The 21,009-nt window shown below is 38.6% G+C and overlaps 1 protein-coding gene across 7 annotated transcripts in view; it reads left to right on the top strand.

The window, feature by feature from the left end:
* Positions 1 to 21,009, top strand: part of FOCAD (focadhesin) — a 310,432-nt gene that overhangs the window by 61,759 nt on the left and 227,664 nt on the right. For all 7 annotated transcript variants that reach the window (XR_013960579.1, XR_013960580.1, XR_013960581.1 and 4 more), the window contains exon 6: positions 14,791 to 14,892. Coding sequence is in view for 3 of the 7 variants with exons in the window: in XM_080667664.1 (XP_080523790.1) it covers positions 14,791 to 14,892 (102 nt within the window). In the remaining 4 variants the exon portion in view is untranslated. The remainder of the gene's footprint in view (positions 1 to 14,790; positions 14,893 to 21,009) is intronic.

The following is a 21,009-nucleotide window of genomic DNA, read 5'->3' as shown; positions in this document are numbered from 1 at the left end:
TATGATTTTTCAGGTAATGTAGAGGCACCAAGTGTAAGAAGCCCTGGTGTAGATAATGGTAAAGGGAAATTTTCTATCATGCAGAAATAGAGTCACTCACTTTTATACTGATTGTCCTCCCTGTGAGTGTTCGACCTTCAGTCATCTGTAATGTTTCACGTGTTTACTTATAATTTATATTCTCCAGTAGTTAGTTCTTCTAACTGCAGCCTTGTTTTCATAAGAGAATAGGTGTGAGGCATGGATAGGGAGCCTGGGTGGAGGAGCTGAAAGGTTTGTCTTTAGATTGGTGGCATATTAAGAGGTCCAGAATCAATCACCGGAGTTAGCATAATCCAGTAATGTTTATGGAGAGCCCTTACGTGAATGGCTACTTGGCACTATAAATCAGCAGAGTGTAATCGAGTGACAAGAGCCTTAAGTTCCTCCAGGGGGGATTGTGGGTGGCAGAAACGGAGGGGAGGTGAGCCTCTGGGGCACAGTCCCCTCGAGAGAGCGGTGATTACCTGAGTCCAGCATGAACTTGTCACGCTGCTTCAGAGCCTTCTTTGCCACATGTTGGTCAGCAATATCACCCGGTCTTGGAGAGGCAGCTGATGCGCTGTGTTTGAAAGCAGAGAAAGGATATGAGAAGCTTAGAGGTGTTCCCTGCTTATGCAGTAGGATTCATTTAAAATGGAAGTAGTATGAACATAATTGGAAGCTTTCTGGGCATGAAGCTAATCTGTTCTTAATAGTATGAAGGACTCTGCTAGTAAACATTTGGGGTTTAAGTATTTCTCACTTCTTTTTGTCTTAAAAGCTAACTTGAGTTGTAGTAAAACCAAGTATGGGGTCATTTGAGTCTGTGCCGAATTGCCCAGGTGGTTCTGGTTCACAGTGAGTACAAGATGGAATGCTAGCCACCCTTTAATGTGCATTCTCATCACCTGGGCCTTGTTGGCTCCTGTGACTCCTGGAGGAGCTCTGGAGGGGGCTTTCTCTTGGTTGAACCTGGACATCAGTGGTTCTCAAACTTCCTGTGCATAAAAATCATCTGGGGATCCTGTTAAAAGTACAGCTTCTCAAGAACACTTGCCAGGATTCTCGTTCACTCAGTAGGTTTGGTGTGAGATTCAGAATCAGTATGTTTGTCTGGCTGGTCAGTGGTATGGATATAGGTCACTGTGGATCACACTTGAGAAATACTGCTTGAGCTCCTGGGAGCTTAATGGTACCACATCTGAGCTGCAAGGAACAATTTGGGGCAGACTAGGAAGTGGTTCTTGAGTGGTTTGTGTCTCATTGCCTCTGTTTCTTATTTGGGAGGCAAAAAGTCTGTAATGTTCCTAAGCCCCAAGGCCCCACGTTCATTGTATCATGTCCATTATGGACAATAGAGAGGGCAAGAGCAGAATCAAATAATTTTTCTAAAGGAAAATCAATTCAGTGAGAGCAAGCCAAGTGCAGACACAAGTGAGAGAATGTAAGAGATTTAAATCTCATTGCTCTGTTCAATGAAATACTACCATGGCCCTAACACAGCAGTGTTCTTCCTGGTCAGGTAGATGGTTACAGGAGCAGGAGGTGAAGAGAGCCCTCAGCACCTTCCTGAAAACCACCACTGGTTTTTAGTGTTCACAGTGCAGAAGCAGCTCATCCTCAGAGTGTTTGATATGTGTGTCTGGGACATGCCTGCAAACCTGCATTTTAATAAGAGATTTGGATATACAGGTGGTCTACTGACCATCCTTTAGATCAGTGGTCGGCAAACTCATTAGTCAACAGAGCCAAATATCAACAGTACAACGATTGAAATTTCTTTTGTGAGCCAAATTTTTTAAACTTAAACTACTTCTAACGCCACTTCTTCAAAATAGACTCGCCCAGGCCATGGTATTTTGTGGAAGAGCCACACTCAAGGGGCCAAAGAGCCGCATGTGGCTCGTGAGCTGCGGTTTGCCGACCACTGCTTTAGATACACTAGATCAGAGTGTGTGTAGCTAATAAAGTTCATGTTGCCTAAGTGGACCCTTCTTTAGTTTCGTGACTTAAACAAGGTTACATGGGGATATTTAAGTAGGATTGCAACCTCCAGTGCCTTTGAGGATGAGGGTAATTGGAAGAACATACAGTACATTTGACTACTGTGGTAACATGAGGAGCATATGCCAAATATAAAATCCTAGGACCATGAGTCTCAACCCTGCAGCACATTCGAGCCTCTGACAGATGCCTGGGCTCTTCCTGGAATGACCGAGTGTCAGCGCTGGTAATTTTTCAAAACCTCCCAGGTGGTTTCTGATGCACAGCTAGTGTTGAGAACTGCTGCCCAGTTGTTGCAGTGAGGAAATGGGGGTTCATCCTTGCCAGACCTGCAGATCTTTCAGGATTAATAACATTATATATGAAATCTCCTGACTTGTGAATGTTGGGAAACAATTTAGATTTTTTAAAGTACATGCTAGGCCCAGCCAGTGTTGCTCAGTGGTAGGGTGCCAACCTATGAACCAGGAGGTCAAGGTTCAGTTCTTAGGGAACATGCCTGCATTACAGGCTCCATCCCCAGTGTGGGGCTTGCAGAAGGTAGCCAATCAGTGATGCTCTCTCATCATTAATGTTTCTCTCTCTCCCTTGCTCTCTGAAATCAATAAAAATATTTTTTAAAAAAATACAGGGTAGGCAGACAAAACACATCTGCTCACAGGCAGTAAGTTTGTGACCTCTGGTTTAGGCACTTAACTGGTTTTAAAAATTTTAGAAGCCTTTTCTAGCTGTGAACAATTTTTATACTAACTACGTTTTAAAAATCTCTTCTAAGATATCCTTTAGTTCAGGCTTATTTTCCTTCTTCCACTTCTGTTTGGACTGACTTTTCTGTTGGTTAGCCTGAACTCCATTTTTCTGTAACATGTGTATATTTAACTAAGTTATTAAGCGCTCGTGAATATGGACCATGCAGAAGTGTAGCAGAGAACTGATATGCGGCTGGTGTTTTGGTTGCAAAAGAAGAATAACTGAACTAAATTTTTATTTATAAATTATTGGAGGCTCATTTTCTCATTTGCTTTGTAATGTGCTATTTTTCACCCTGAAATTTTATCATGTGCTTTTACTTTTTATTTTTCCTCTGCATATTCATATTATGGCAGTCTCCTTAAGATCTTTCTTCCCTCAGCTGAAGTGAGGAAATAGCTGTGAATTCATGAGCAGTAACTGCTTGTTCCAGAATTCGTGCATTTTTCTGATGTGCCAGACAGTGGCTGACATGCACAAATATCAAATGTTATTTGTGGAAAGGTTTGGTCTGATCCACATCAAGCTGTGCTTCTGAAATAAGGGAATATTAAATGTTTTTGGCAGATAGAATGCTCTGAAATGGGTGATTAGGCCAATAGTAAAGGGTGATTAGGCCTCAGTAAACTAAAGTTATGCACTCTATATGTGTGCATCCCTTTGTGCAAGACTGTGTTCATCTCTTTGTGCAAGACTGTGTAGTTTATTTACATGGAGAATTGATTTTAAGAACTTAAATATGTGTTTCCTAAAGGCTAAGGAACTTTGTAATTCATATTGATTTTTCCACTTATCTCTTGAGGCAAATGCATTTGTCCCTTAGGGTGAAAAGAGAAAAACAAGAGAAAGTCCCAAGATAAATACACAAAGCACTAAGACCAGTTTGTGATTGTTGATATCAAAACATAGCCCAGTTTAATTCTGATAACTAGCTTTTTCTTATTAAACTTTTTTGGCATTTTCTCTTCGATCCATTTGGAAAGACCTTTATCCATTTTGAGTCCGCCATGCAAAGAGCACAGGAAGAGTATTTCGATTATAAGGAAAAGCATGTGCTTAGATGTGGCTGGTGGACAAGCTGGGTGCCCTAGAGGAGTTAACCGGAGGCAGAGTGGCTGGAACTTAGTGCTCAAGGGCGGGAGAGGCCTAGCTAGAGGCTCTGGAGAGGTGGGCGTGGCCTAGAATATAGTAAGACCATGGCAAAGACTTTGGGTTTTATTTAAAGAGTAGTGGGGGTGGGAGTAATGGAAATTCACTGAAGATTTTTCTTTTTAGCTTATTATTTTAAAATAATAGTCTGAAGGTCTAGAAAAGTTGCAAGAACAGAGCAAAATACTCATATACCATTTGCCCAGATTATCAGTTCCTTTTACACTTTGCCACATCTGCTTTACCATTCTTTCTATATAAGTAAATACACACACACACACACACACACACACACACACACACACACACACACACACACCCCTCTCCCCCTGCCACCCCCTCTCCCGAACATGCCCTGGCTGGGTGGCTTAGTTGATTGGAGCATCATCCTGTAGACCAAAACGTGTGGGTTCAATTCCCAGTCAGGGCATACTAGTATACCTAGATTGTGCCCCTGGTTGGGGCACGTATGGGAGGCAACCATTCAATGTTTCTTTCTCACATCGATGTTTCACTTTCTCTCTTCCCCATTCATCTCTCTCTAAAATCAATAAACATATCCTTGGGTGAGGATTAAAGAAAAAACAAACTCAGAATATTTGGGAGTAGATTGCATATACTGTATTCAATAGTATGTGTTTCCTAAGAACAAAGTTATTCTCCTATATTACCAGAGTACAGTTATCAAATTGAGAAAATTTAATGTTGATACAATGCTTTAGACTATGGTCTGTATGCCAATTTTGTCCTTTATCCTTTTATACCCCCTTTTTCTAGTGTATAGTATCTAGTGTAGGATCACATGTTGCCTTTAGTTGTCATATCTTTTTAGTGTTTTTTTTAACTCCATTTGAGGATATGTTTATTGATTTTACTTGTGTTTTTTTTTTAGGGAGGGGGATATAAGAGGGGGAGGGGTGTGAGAGGGGGAGGGGTATGAAGAGAGGGAAGGAAGGAGAGATGAAGATGTGATGTGAGAGAGAGATATTGGCCCATTGCCTGCTGAATGCATTCCAGGGATCAAACCTACAACCTAGGTATATTCCCTGACCAGGAATCAATGACATTTCAACAAACTGTGCCACCCTCCAGGTCTCTATTTAATCTTTTAAAATCTAGAACTGTTTCTCATCCTCTTTTGTGACATTGACAATTTTGAATACCATAAAAATGATGCTTCTCAGGATATTACATCTGCAGGCACTGAGGTCCGTCTCGCCCTCACTGGTGATTTTAATTTTGATCACCCATTCAAGGTGATATCTGGTTTCTCTACTGTATAGTTATCATTCTCCTCTTGTAACTAATCTGTGAGGCACTTTGAGACCATGCAAGTATCCTGGTTCTCATTAAGCTCACAAGCCCCCCAATCAGTTTTCTCTGTGATTCACTATGATGATTTCCCAACTCCACCAGTCCCTTCATACTTAATGGTGACAGTGGAGCTAGAGATAAATTTTAGGAGTAGAAATGATAGGGATCCTTGGAAATCCACGTAATGTGTAGATTCTAAAGCTCTACCTTTGTAGATTCTCATTTACAAATCTCAGGCGGGAGCCAGTGTGAGTACCTAAAATTTTTATATTTTTAAAAAGTCCCAAGGGATTCTGATGTAGAATTAGGCTTGAGAATCACTGGACAAATCATTCATATACCAGTTAATGCCATGAAATTTTATAATTACATTAGAAAAAGAACCGTAACTTTCTTTCCTTCCACATCTTCATCTTCAGAATGAACATAATTAAGCTCTCAACATGGATATTGATGTAATAAATGAGATTCTGATTTGAATTTATTTTCTTTATAAGGGAAATCCAAGTTATTATGATGATGTATACTTTACATGGTACATATGATTTTTTTAAATCAAGAAGTTAACTAAATTTAAAACAGTATGTGAGTTAAGTTTGAAATATTTTTCATGTCTGTTTTTATTGAGATATAATTTAATATACCATAAAATTCATCCTTTTAAAGTGTTCAGCTCAATGGTTTTTATTATATCCACAAAGTTGTTTAACTATTATTGCTATCTGATTCCAGAATATTTCACCACCCCCAAAGAAGCACCATGCCCATTAGCAGTCAGTCATTCCCAATACTGCATATGCCCAGCCCCTAGAAAACATTACTTTTATCTGTGGGTTTGTCTGTTCCGGACATTTCATATAAATAGAATCATATAATATGTGGCCTTTAATGGCTGGCTTCTTCCACTTAGCATAATCTTCAAGGGCTATCTGTGTTGTAGCATGATTAGTGCTTGATTCTTTTTTATGGCTAAATAATATTACATTGCATGGATTACCACATTTTATTTATTCTGCAATATTTTTGCATGTCTACCAATGAATTTTTTGCCTTTTACATTTATTTCTGAAGGCAAACTACTTTTTATAAGTTACTGAAAAGAAACCTCTTAATCTTTAAGAATAGTTACTGTTTTTCATTTCTATGCAGATTTCCTTATTACATTTACTATCTTAATGAGGTTTCTTAGAGTCTTACAGCTCTAAAATATCGACTATCAGCTATTATTATATGGTTTTGTTGTCAAGGTAAGCATTTTGCTTTTTCGGGCAGTGATAATTTCAATAATTGAATATATTATCTAAAGGGATCCCCTGAGATGTAGCTGTTTGGTTTTATTTAGCATAAAGTAAGCATTGACACCATCATTTAATCATTTGTACTATGTAATCAAGCTTCCATAAGGGATTAAAGCCAGTAGAATACATTAATATATTTTATTTTGCTGAAATTACAGAAACTTTAATACTTAAGGAGCCATGGTCTCTGGGCAGAACACATCGTATATAACTTATTATATTTTTAGGGGTAATTATGCTTTATAGTTTTTTTGGAAGTGTTTAACAAGTGAATTGCAGCCGTTACCTTAGATATGCTTAGTTTTAATTCACAGATACATTTTTTTGGAGGTGAGTTAGGACCTTCCTTGATAATCTCACAAAACTTTGGTATTTTTCCCGAGAAAATGTACATGCATGTATGTACTTAAAATGTTGCATATAATTCAGAGGGTTTGTGAATTCTTGTTTTACTGGAGGAGTGAACATCTTTCTAGAAAAATCGGGAACAAGAGAATGGGTAAGAAGGGAGTATTCGTGTTCCTGAAAAAGCCCAGCAGAATTAAGAATAGAGAAGAAGCTAGGACAGTAAGTGGGGTGGTATAGCAGTAATACTTTCAAAGGGCCATCTGCCTCTTTGCAGTTTGATTCTTTCTTTTGAACTGCATGTTTTGCTTATGTTTTTATTTACTCTTTTCTTTTCTCTTTCCCACCCTGGGGAGTCATTGTTCACAGTTTATGATTCCAATTATCTGGGGTTTATACCTGGGATTTAGAATCAGACCTAAAGAATAAGCTGCACACATTGTACAATCTTCTAGTTAGTAATTGCCACTAGAAAACACTTTATAAGTTCTTCTAAATGTGGATTTTTAATTTAAAATTAGTATGGTAATTTGCTTATAAATGTCTTTAAGACCATAAGATGTTATAATGTTTGCCTTATTAGCCTATTTATCTTATCTCTAGCTTATTTTTATTTTTGGCAATCGTGACATGTAATTTAATAATATAATCTTTGGATCCCTAACTCAATGTTTGTATGTTTCTCTCCAGCCATCACCTGCATCTAAAATAGTGCCACACTTGTGACACTAGCAGACACCTTTGCATTAAATCCCTGCCTCTATACAGATGATGTAGCACAGAATTTCATACTTGAAACCTATATAATTTTATTAACCAATGTCACTGCAATAAATTCAATTTAAACAAATCCCTGCCTCTCAAAATAGGGATCCTGTAAAAGATGGTGTGAGGGCAGAATCATTGTAATATGAAGTATATATATTTTTTCAAAGAAATGTTACAGTCTCCCTATTTGCCTTATCAATCAAAAAAATTTGTCAAATGTCAAAATTAAAACATTTTTTGCCCCAAGTCTTCCTTTTTCTGGGAGCTTGTGTGGACAGGATAAAATGCTTTCATCCTAAAACACTATAGGATATACAGTATAACGAGTCACTATTATTTAATTTTCTGTTTTATAGTAATATTCATTTTGGAATTTTCTCAATAATTTTTAGTATTCATTTTTAAACTTAAAATCTGCAGAGCTTTTTTTTTTTTTAAATCTCTTGTTGGCTTCTAACTAGTGCTTTCAAATAAAAATTCAGAGCAGGTAGAGAAATGCTTTTAAAATGCATGTTTGATGTAGTAAGTGCTGCACTACGCTTCTGAAAGCGCCAGGGTCACAGCTGCGTCCATGAAAATGCCCGTGACTGCAGCCATTGTTTCCTCACACAGAAAAGGCTATCTCTGTCTATCCTTGAATTTATGATGTAAATCAAATCCCGGCTTTCCTCCATTCAGAGATGGAGCAGAAAGGTTGAGGTGACCTAAAGGTTACAAATAACTTTTTGACTTGCCTACCACAAGACTAATTTTTTTTTTTTTTTTTTACTCATCTTTTCTGTTAGGATTGATGTACTTACGCTTGGAAAGATGAATCTAGTTACATGCCTTAGTTTACCATTGCCTCTGTGCTGGTCTAGTGGAACCAGGAATTGATCCTTCCTTCCTCCCCCAACTCCGTTCTGTTTGTGGTCGGCAAACTCAGTCAACAGAGCGGCAAACCGCGGCTCGCGAGCTGCAGTTTGCCGACCACTGTGTTAAGATGCACGTATTAATGTGTGTTGTTGAAAATATTTTGAAGTATTAGGTACCAAATTCTGCCTGCTTCTTGTGCTTTTCCCCTCTGAGCTCCTGGACTATGAAACAATGTACCAGCAGGACTATGATAACTTGGTTTTTAATGATCCAGTCAAAGAGTTTAAAAAGGTTATTTGGGGGAAGAGTGTGTGTGTGTGTGTGTGTGTGTGTGTGTGTGTGTGTGTGTGTGTGTGTGTGTGTGTGTGTGTGTGTGTGTTACATTTATTCTAGATGTGCCTTTGACACTGAAAGGGAAACACTAAAAAACATAAGACATAGACCCAGCTTTCAAGCTGTTTATGCTCTAGTTTAAGATACAAACCTACCTGCATGACAATCTAATAGTACCCCATTTGTGGAGTATTCTGTGTGCTAGGTACTACGGTAAGTACATTATCTCAAATAGCAATTAAAACAAATTATGAAATAGGGAAGTGCCGAAGAACGTGCAACACATCGGTTGCTCTATGGTAGGAAAAACCCCCCACAACAATGCACAGTGAGGGAGAGATTAGAGGCACTAAAGGCCAATGAAGGGTGACCTGGTTGCCTGGTTTGTATTGATTTTGATCTTTAGAAACAATGTCTTTCTCTTTTAAGAAGAAAGCAGAATCTATTGGATGTCTCAAGAGTTAAAAAATTCTGATTTAAAAATTTCTGTGGGCTCATTCTGGACACAGCACTTCTCTTTGAAATAAAAAATATAAGATGATGAGATAAAAATAGGAGACCTCTTTTTTGAGGTCTCAGATTTTAATAGACATTGTTCTTAGAACCATTTAAGCTTGGCATAGAATTATTAATAGCTGAGAGCCATCGTCACTGCTTCTGCTTTTACAGGGTTTGGTTCCACCTCTTCTGAGCAGTGTGAAGGTTAGGGCTTTAATGGGTGGCTTGGGTTATATAACTTTAGCAGCAGAAGGTACTTACTAGTAGTCAGATTTCCTCATTTTACAGATAAAGAAACTGCCCAAGGAAGGTTAATTCTCTTGCCTGAGATCACACGATTTGTTGCAGAGCCAGAATGTAAATTTGGATATTGACTCTTAATTCAATGCTTCCCTCTATTATTTCACCTCACCTCTCCACTTCTAGTTGTTTTTTTTTTCTTTTCTGAGATATGGGAGTGGCAGTATAACAGTACTTTTGATGATACTATGTAGGCACTGCTTATATAAATAACAATGATGATGACAGTGCCCCACATTTGTGTTTGTTTTTCAAAACTTGTAAAACAGTGGCAGACAGCTATACAAGTGATGAGGTTGATTGTATGGTCAACCCATCTATCATTTTGAATGAAGTATTGTAGCCAACTTACTCTATAACTTGAATAGCAGGTTTGGGAATAATTGGGGTTTTAAGGCATAACCCAGGTTTTGTTTTGGTGTTCTTTTGTACCACATTATTTCTTTTGTGATCAACCATGCTTCTAATAAAGAGCAAAGTTGACTTGTTTAAATTGTGGATCCTTCACGTACCTTGACCTTTCTCAGTTATATATTCTTGAAAGAAGTAGAATGGCTAACAAGCACTGAGTGAGAGAAAGAAAGAAAACTCTTGAATAATCCATAAATTTAATAATCAGTCCTTGAATACATCAAGAGTGAACTATACTTAGCCTTATGACATTCTAAATGCTCAAATTATAATATTTTAAATAGGAAAATAACTATTTTCTGTCATATCCAAATTAGTATGTACATTATTTAATGCTGCTTTATTTATTTTGGAAAATGAGTCTATATTTTGCAAAGGCATAATTTTACAGTTGTTTTCCATTTTAATTTCTCTTACATACCTACTGTTAATATTTGATGACTATCCTATCTAATAAAGAGGGAATATGCTAATTGACCATCACTCCATCACAAAGATGGCTGCACCCACAGCTGAAGCCAAGTTCCCATAAGGAGCCTTAATGAGCAATCATCAGGGACCTGAGGCCACCCCCTCCCCTGCACCCGTAGGGCTTGACAGGGGACCTCAAGGTGCGCTTCCTGTTCTGGTGCTGGGCTAGGGGACCTCAGGCTACTCCCCCTGCCCCAGCACCAGGCTGGGGGACCTCAGGCCACGCCCCCACCAGGTGGGGCTTGACAGGGGACCTCAGACCGCACCCCCCACCCAGTGGGGCTTGATGGGGGACCTCAGGCCACGCCCCCCACCCCAGCACCGGGCCAGGGGACCTGAGGCTGCGCTCCCCGGCCTGGCTGGGCTTGACAGGGGACCTCAGGACGTACCCCCCACCCAGCGGGGCTTGACAGGGGAACTCAAGGTGCACCCCCAGTGCTGGGTTGAGAGAACTCAGGCCGCACCCCCTGCCCAGCGGGGCTTGACAGGGGATCTCAGGCCATGTCTCCCACCTGGTGGGGCTTGACGGGGGACCTCAGGCCATGCCCCCCATCCTGGCACCGGGCCAAGGGACCTGAGGCTACATTCCCTGCCTGGTGGGGCTTGACAAGGGTGGGACTGGCCGGGTCTGGATCTAGCCCAATGGGGGCGGGGGCCAGCTGGGTCTGGGTCTCACGCGATTTTGAGTCGCAAGTGGATGGGCAGGGACTTGACTCTGGGTCCCGTGGTGCGCCCCAGACTCTGACAGGAGGAAGGTTTTCATATACATTTTACTAATTTTCTTTCATCTCTGACACTTCTTTTATAGAGAAAGGGCAAATAGCAATATTAAATTATTTCCTCTAATTAATCCCCTTTTAATGTGCACGAATTTCATGCACTGGGCCACTAGTATTTTTATAAGAAACTTACAATTTCGAGCATAATTGATTGATTGCTTTTGGTTCATTGTGAAGAAGGGTGCAGATGAAATCATAATTTTTTGTTTTGTTTTTTCAGTAACTCAGGCTGGAATGATGTTCTGATCAGCTCTGTGCCTCTCATAGTGCTTTTCATTTTACCTAGTGAAGTGGTTCTTACCCAGGGGCAGTTTTGCCCCCCTGAAGACATTTGGTATGTCTGGGGACATTTTGATCTTCATGACTAGGGTGAATGCTATTAGCTTCCAGAGGGGAGGGGCCAGGAATGCTGCTAAACATATAGTTCATTCGACAACCCCCATAACAGAGAATTGTCTGACCCACATGTCAGTACTGCCAAGATTGAGAAACCCTTACATATGGCAGTTGACGATAAAACATACTGAATTGGAAAATGCATCCATTCTATTACATAAGCATAAGGCCTCATTTATTTTATATGTATATTTACATACCAATTTATCTTTGCTTCATTGTGCTTAACATATTAAAACAACGTTTTTGTGATTATGATCAATTTAGGTTTGTTGTACCCCATTAAAATAGTATAATATTAGTAATCAAATGTTAATAGGAAGATTCATTGTTCTTATTTTGGACTTTACTTCTCCCTTAAGGTTTTCAGTTTGTTGGAATCAATATTGTATGTTTCCTACCATATTTCTACTTAGATCTGACATAATCATTTCTGTGAAAAAGTTAATTATCCAGATGTCGAAATTAATAATTAATCTGAGAATCCTTATCCTACTATATTCTATTCAATCTTATCTTCAGAGTTTAAGTCTGAATACTAAGTAGAATTTGCAGAATTCAGCAGCTAGCAAGGCAGGACTCCGGCATCAAGCAGCAAAGCTAGAGCTGCTAGATGTGGTTCTCACAACCCCAGGGAAGCAGAAGCTGAGTTACAGCAGTGTTTTCTGCCATGTGTGCATCATTTCTAATCCGACTTCAAAGTCAAGTGTCTCTTATTTCTGTTGACCTGATTTAATTTGGACAAAACTAACTTTTAAAAAGGAGATAGATCCTTAACATTTTTAGGGGTTGAGGAGTGGGAAGAGGTAACGAATGACTTGGAAGAGTATTATTAAAAACACTTCAGTGCTTTATAATCACCCAAAAACTATGTGGTGACATGTTGGATTTTTTTTTTAATAGTTATAAATGCCCCCACTAACTGGAGGATTAGTGGTGGTTATATCTGATGCTCCTCATTTCAGTATGGTGCTTGTCAGAAGGAAAACCCATAGATGAAATAATGGCAGTTGCTGTTCTGATCTTTTTACTGATGTTTACTTGAACATGACCTATTGAACTCTTAATCTAAGAAGTTTGGTCAATGATGCATACCCGAGACACTTTTAGGATTTGTTACATTTGTTACTTAATATCTGTGACAACCATAGTAGAAGCAAGTTCTAGGTAGGTTTAACTGCCAAAGAGTTTGGAATTTGGAAAAGTGATTTTTATATGATTTGAGTTTTGGCATAAAAAAATTGCTTGGAGTGATCCCTTATAATGGCAGTAATCTGATCAGTCAGAAATAGCCTGTGCTTTAGCAAAACCTGCAGCCAGCCAGTGAAGTTAGTGTGTGATAGATTAGGTGAGGTTGAGGAGAAAAGAGAGAGATGGTCTTATAATACCCAGAAACTGTGTAGTAGTGTCAGATAGGTGTTTAAGGTGAGTGTTTCAATGTGCTGGAGGTGACATACTTTCCTGTTTGAGAGAAAACAAAAATCAGAAAACTTTCTAACTCCTAACAACCTCCCTCTTCTGTGGTGGTTGACTTGCAGTGGTTATCAACCCTGGCAACACATGAGAAATGCTAGGAGAGTTTTTAACAATTACTGATGCTCCACAGATGAATCTGACTTGTAGACCAGGGTTAAGAACCACTGCTTCATGGCAGTGCACCAGAACTGTCTGGAGGGCTATTAGGTCTGGGCTGCAGCTGAGAATTATTTACATTTCTGGTAAGTTCCCAGGTGATACTGATATTGCTGGTAAGATGATCACACATTCTTAAATCATTTTGGTAACTAGTCTGCTCCTTCCTTCCTTCCTTCCTTCCTTCCTTCCTTCCTTCCTTCCTTCCTTCCTTCCTTCCTTCCTTCCTTCCTTCCTTTTTGTTAAAGATGGATACTTCCGTATTTTTGAACTTTTGAATTTATAATGACTTTTACATTTTTTGTTGTTGTTAATCCTCACTAAGGACATTTTTTCATTGATTTTTAGAGAGAGTGGAAGGGAGGGAGGGAGGGGGAGAGAGAGATAAAGAGAGAGGAAGAGAGAGAGAAACAATGTGAGAGAGGCACACCAATTGGTTGCCTCCTACACACACCCCAACTGGGCTGGAGATCAAACCTGCAACCTAGGTCTGTGCCCTAGACCAGGAATCAAACCCAAGATCCTTTGGTGTTTGGGCTGATGCTCTAATCACTGAGCAACACTGGCCAGGACAGCATTTACATTTTATTTAAAATAAATTTTTGGAGAAAGAAGCCACATCCATAATAACTAAAATGTGGTGTAATGTACAATGAAATGTATTTTAGTAAATGCTGCCTTTATAATTACTCAAAGTGTGTATTTTCATAGTTAAAAAATATAATGAATTTTCAGTTTTTACTAGACTTTTTGAACTATTTAAAATAACTTGTGCTTTTTTTAAAGAATACTTCAGATTTCAGATTTTATGATCTATAAATATAAATGTAAATATATATGTATATATATTTACATTTATATTTCTAGGTATCTTCATGCACATAGTCCAAATAAAAAGATTTATCCTCATTCAAGAGAAATTTCCAACATTTTCAGTTTAAACAGTTTGTTTGAGATGGGAGAAATATTTTCGTCTTCCTCTTCTTAAATATACTAGGGGAACGCAGAGCCAAGCACTGAGCGGAATGGTGGGGGGAGGGGGAACGGAGAAGGAGCGACAGTGCTTAGGAGTTGGGGCAATGTTAGAGAAAATGGAACCTTCCAGGTTTGGAAAGAGAGCAGCAGAAGGGGAGGCATGACTTTCAGGAGTGAAGGCATCAGGGATGGAGAGGAGACAGCTGCTGGATCAGGAGCTTGGTCCGTCAGAGAGTTGTTAAGTGGCAGAGAGTCTGTTCTCTAGACTCTCCAGGTTCATTCTCTTTTCTGCAAAACAGCTTAAAGGAATAAATATGTCAGTTCTAATGAGCCAACTGTGCAACAATGCAGCAAATGAGAGTTTGTGGCAGTTACGAATTCTGCAAAAAATCTCTAGATGGCATTGGCTTTTTTTTTTCTGCTATATTTGGATATTGAGAATGTGTAGTCCTGAAATGACAGTTTCCAATGTGACTTCCTGTGTTTTTCAGAAATCATCCTCAGCCTTTGATCACTGTGCTTGAGCACAGACCTGATTGCTGGCCCGTGCTTTTGCAGCAGCTGACAGCTTTCTTCCAGCAATGCCCTGAAAGGTAATGTAAAGTGAAATAAGTGAGGGCGATGGAGTGGTGTATGCTAATTTTAGAACTTGGCTTTTTCTTTTTTAAGCTGCTTTGACTACAGTGTCTTCTCCTGAAGAAAAGTCTTTGAGTATATGTAGTTTAATATTTTCTTTTTAAGAGTAAAACAAAAACCTCCCGTATTTCTTTTTTTTTTTAAATATATTTTATTGATTTTTTACAGAGAGGAAGGGAGAGAGAGAGCTAGAAACATCGATGAGAGAGAAACATCGATCAGCTGCCTCCTGCACACCTCCCACTGGGGATGTGCCTGCAACCAAGGTATATACCCTTGACCGGAATCGAACCCGGGACCTTTCAGTCCACAGGCCAACGCTCTATCCACTGAGCCAAACCAGCTAGGGCCTCCTGTATTTCTTGATTGTTCAGATATTAAATATGAGAACAGCTATTATTAAAGAAGTTAAGCATTGGTTATTTAGGAAAGTTGATTAGAAATATTCAGTAAGCTACTACAACTTTTAAATTTTTTAAATAATAAATCATTTTTTAAAAAATGTTTTTATTGATTTCATAGAAGAAGGGAGAGGGAGAGAGAGAGAGAAACATCAATGATGAGAGAGAATCATTGATCATCTGCCTCCTGCATGCCCCCTATTGTGATCAAGCCCTGACAGAATAGAACTGGTTCATAGATTGGCACTCAATCACTGAGCCACACCGGCTGGGCTAATGATAAATCATTTTAATAGTTGTGTTAAACAATTAATATAAGGTAAAATAACATAAGTCAATTACTTTTTCCTAGCAATAATATAAAATAGGGCATAAAGCTTTGATACTCCATACATAATACATTTAGAAGATATAACATGTATTATTTTATATATACTATATATTATATATATATTATAGGGTGTCCCCCAAAATGTATACACACTTCAACAGCTGATAGCTCAATTTTGAAAGTGAAATGTATTTTATTTTTTTAAAATTTCTTTATTGATTAAGGTGTTACATATGAGTCCTTCTTCCCCCATTACCTCCCCATCTCCCCCACTCATGCCCTCACCCCCCTGTTGTCTGAATCCATTGGTTAGGCCCATATGCATGCATATAAGTTCTTTGGTTGATCTCCCCCCCTTACCCCCACCCTCCCCTACCTTCCCTCCGAGGTTTGATAGTCTGATTGATGTTTCTCTGTCTCTGGAACTGTTTTTGTTCATCAGTTTATGTTGTTCATTATATTCCACAAATGAGTGAGATCATGTGATACTTATCTTTCTCTGACTGGCTTATTTCACTTAGTATAATGCTCTCCAGTTCTATCCACATTGTTGCAAATGGTAGGAATTCCTTCTTTTTTAGCGCAGCATAGTATTCCATTGTGTGTATGTACCACAGTTTTTTAATCCACTCATCTGCTGATGGGCACTTAGGCTGTTTCCAAATCTTAGCTATGGTAAATTGTGCTGCTATGAACATAGGGGTGCATATATCCTTTCTGATAGATGTTTCTAGCTTCTTGGGATATATTCCTAGAAGTGGTATTACTGGGTCAAATGGGAGTTCCAGTTTTAGTTTTTTGAGGAAACTCCATACATTTCTCCACAGTGGCTGCACCAATCTGCATTCCCACCAGCAGTGCACCAGGGTTCCTTTTTCTCCGCATCCTCGCCAACATTTGTCATTTATTGATTTGTTGATGGTAGCCATTCTGACAGGTGTGAGATGGTACTGCATTGTCGTTTTGATTTGCATCTCTCGGATAATTAGTGACTTTGAGCATGTTTTCATATGTTTCTTGTCCTTCCTTCTGTCTTCTTTTGAAAAGTTTCTATTTAGGTCCGTTGCCCATTTCTTGATTGGATTGTTTATCTTCCTTTTAAGTTGTATGAGTTCCCTGTAAATGTTGGAGATTAAACCCTTATCGGTGATAACATGGCAAATATGTTCTCCCATGTAGTGGTCTTTCTTGTTGTTTTGTTGATGGTTTCTTTTGCTGTGCAAAAGCTTTTTATTTTGATGTAGTCCCATTTGTTTATTTTCTCTTTATTTTCCATTGCCCTAGGAGCAGTATCAGTGAAGAAGTTCCTTCGGCATATGTCTGAGATTTTGCTGCCTGTGGATTCCTCTAGTATTTTTATGGTTTCCCGTCTTATGTTTAAGTCCTCCAATTTTCCCAACACCATTTATTGAAGAGACTGTCTTGACTCCATTTTATGTTCTTGCCTCCTTTGTTGAATATTAATTGGGCATAGTGGTTTGGGTCGATTTCTGGGTTCTCTATTCTATTCTATTAATCTATATGTCTGTTCTTGTGCCAGAACCAGGCTGTTTTGAGAACAGTGGCTTTGTAATACAGCTTGATATCTGGTATTGAGATCCCCCCTACTTTGTTCTTCTTTCTCAGGATTGCTGCAGCTATTCGGGGTCTTTTTTTATTCCAGATGAATTTTTGGAGAGTTCGTTCTAGGTCTGTGAAATATACCATTGGTATTTTAATGGGGATTGCATTAAATCTATAGATTGCTTTGGGTAGAATGGACATTTTGATGATGTTGATTCTACCAATCCATGAACATGGTATGTTCTTTCATCAGTTTATATCTTCCTCTATCTCTTTTTTCAGTGTCCTGTAGTTTCTTGCATATAGTTCTTTTACCTCTTTAGTTAAGTTTATTCCTAGGTATCTTAATTTTTTTGGTACGATGGTAAATGGGATTGCTTTTTTTATTCTTTCTGTAAGTTCACTATTGGTGTATAGAAATGCCATAGACTTTTTGGCGTTAATTTTGTATCCTGCTACCTTGCCGAATTCATTTATTAAGTCTAATAATTTTTTGATGGAGTCTTTAGGGTTTTCTATGTACAGTATCATGCCGTCTGCGAATAAGGACAGTTTTACTTCTTCTTTTCCAAATTGGATGCCTTTTATTCCTTCTTCTTGTCTGATAGCAATGGCCAATACTTCAGTACTATGTCAAACAGGAGTCGTGACAGAGGGCATCCCTGTCTTGTTCCTGTTCTTAGGGGAAATGGCTTCAGTTTTTGTCCACTGAGTGTGATGCTGGCTGTGGGTTTATCATATATGGCTTTTATGATGTTGAGGTATGATCCTTCTATTCCCATCTTGCTGAGAGTTTTTATCAAGAAAGGGTGTTGGATTTTGTCAAATAATTTTTCTTCGTCAATTGATATGACTATGTGATTTTTTCCCCTCAATTTGTTTATGTGATGTATCACATTTATTGATTTGCGGATATTGTACCATCCTTGCATCCCTGGTATAAATCCTGCTTGGTCATGGTGTATGATCTTTCTGATGTACTGCTGGATCCGATTTGCTAGGATTTTGTTGAGATTTTGGCATTTATGTTCATGAGGGATATTGGCCTGTAATTCTCTTTCATTGTGTTGTCTTTATCTGGTTTTGGTATTGGGGTGATGCTGGCTTCATAGAATGAGTTTGGAAGTGTTCCTTCCTCTTGAATTTTTTGAAATAGTCTTAGGAGGATAGGTTTTAGTTCTTCCTTGAATGTTTGGTATAACTCTCCTGTGAAGCCATCTGGGCCTGGGCTCTTGTTTGCTGGAAGCTTGATGACTGCTTCAATTTCTTCCATAGTTATTGGCCTATTGAGATTTTTAGAATCTTCCTGATTGAGTTTTGGAAGGTTGTATTTTTCTAGGAATATGTCCATTTCCTCCATGTTGTCTAGTTTGTTGGAATAGAGTTGTTCATAATATAGTTTTTTAACAATCCTTTGTATTTCTGTGGGGTCTTGTTGTTATTTCGTGTCTATCATTTCTGCTTTTGTTTATGTGAGTCCTCTCTCTTTCCTTCTTGGTGAGCCTAGCTAGAGGTTCATCAATCTTGTTTATCCTTTCAAAGAACCAGCTCTTGGTTTCATTGATCTTTTGTATTTTTTTTTTTTTTTTTGGTCTCTATGTCATTTATTTTTGCCCTAATCTTTATTATCTCCTTCCTTCTGCTCACTCTGGGCTTTTCTTGTTGCTCTCTTTCTAATTCTTTGAGTTGTAGCATTAGATGATTTACTACCATTTTTTCTTGTTTTTTGAGGAAGGCCTGTAGAGCTATAAACTTCCCTCTCAGGACTGCTTTCATTGTGTCCCATAGGTTTTGGATTGTGTTTTTATTGTCATTAGTTTCCAGAATGTTTTTAATTTCTTTTTTGATCTCATTGGTAACCCAATCAATATTTAATAGCATGCTATTCAGCTTCCAAGTGTTTGAGTGTTTTGGATTGTTTGTATTGTAGTTTTTTTCTAATATTATGCCATTGTGGTCTGAAAAGATGCTTGGTATGATTTCAATCTTCTTGAATTTGGGGAAACTTTGCTTGTGACCCAGTATGTGGTCTATTTTTGAAAATGTCCCATGTGCACTTGAGAAGAATGTATATTCCACAGCTTTGGGGTGAAATGTTCTGAAGATGTCAATTATGTCCATCTGATCTAGTGAGTCATTTAGGATTGTTGTTTCTTTGCTGATTTTTTGTCTAGAGGATTTATCCAGTGATGTCAGTGGTGTATTAAAGTCCCCTACTATGATTGTATCGTTGTCGATCTCTCTCTTGATATCTTCCAGGAGATTTTTTTATGTATTTGGGTGCTCCTGCATTGGGTGCATATATGTTTACCAGGGTTATATCCTCTTGTTGTATCGATCCCTTTAGTATTATGAAGTGGCCTTCCTTATCTCTTATTATGGCCTTCACTTTGAGGTCTATTTTGTCAGATATAAGTATTGCTACCCCAGCTTCTTTTTCATTTCCATTTGCCTGAAAGATATTTTTCCATCCCTTCACTTTCAGTCTGTGTGAGTCCCTTTTTCTGAGGTGGGTCTCTTGTAGACAGCATATATATGGGTCAGGTTTTTTTTATCCATTCAGCCACTCAATGTCTTTTGATTGGAGCATTTAGTCCGTTTACATTTAAAGTTATTATTGAAAGGTACTCGTTTATAGCCATTTTTATTTTTTGAGGCTGTGTTCCTTCTTACCTTTTTGTTTCTTCTTTTTACAGCATTCCCTTTAGCATTTCTTGCATGAAATGTATTTTAGTAAATGCTGCCTTTATAATTACTCAAAGTGTGTATATACATTTTTTGGGGGGGACACCCTATGTGTGTGTGTGTGTGTGTGTGTGTGTGTGTGTGTATAATATATATATTTTTAATCCTCACACAAGGACATGCTTTCATTGATTTTTAGAGAGAGAGAAAGGGAGTGGGGTGGGGAACAGAGAGAAACATTGATGTGAGAGTGAAACATTGATCAGTTGCCTCTCACATGTGCCCCAATCAGGGATTGAACCACAACCTCGGTATGTGCCCTGACTGGGAATCAGACCGACGACCTTTCCATGTATGGGGTGGTGCCTTAGCCAACTGAGCCACCAGCCAGGGTGGGGGCATTATTTTATAATTAAGTTCTGCATTCATTTATACTAGTAGAAGGCCTTGTGATGTTAAAAACTTCACCTTCATGGAACTGAGAAGTGCATAAATTGACATTGATGTCTTGGTCCCTAGACCAGGATACTTGAGTCTAACTCACTTTCCAGCTGAGGAGCTGAGGAATATTAAATGACTTGCTCAGGTCACATGGCAAGTTAATGGTGGAGTTGGGCTGGAAGCCTCAGCTTTTGCCTCTCATTTCAGGCCTTTCCCTGCCACTTCTCCCTCAGTGGTAAACAGGAAGATTAAAGACGTATATGTAGATATACTCGATTACATTTTTAAACATTCTTAATCACTTTGAAATTTCAGGTTATGTTTTATTATTTCCCTTTTCTCCTTAAGCCCTGGTAATTTCATACATATGTACTGAAGTGATAGTTAATCATTAGATACCACATTGGTAATGCAATATAAAAAATCGGGACGGATTAAGCCAAGGAGAGTTTTAAATGAATACTAGTATATAGTCCTTAAGAAAGTTTAACATTATGCTCCTGATGTCAAATAATAACAGCATCTTGGAAATATATTTTTGTATATGAACCTTGCATTTCACCTTCAGCATCTCAAAGTGGGAGAAAACTGATAAGCTATTCATGGATGTTCTTGACACCTGGAGAGTATTTATTCTGTGGGGAACACATTAT

Source organism: Plecotus auritus (assembly GCF_963455305.1).
Source record: "Plecotus auritus genome assembly, chromosome: 5".
NCBI lineage: Eukaryota > Metazoa > Chordata > Mammalia > Chiroptera > Vespertilionidae > Plecotus > Plecotus auritus.
Note: the sequence above shows the minus strand (reverse complement) of the source record. Positions and strands in the feature narration are given on the sequence as shown.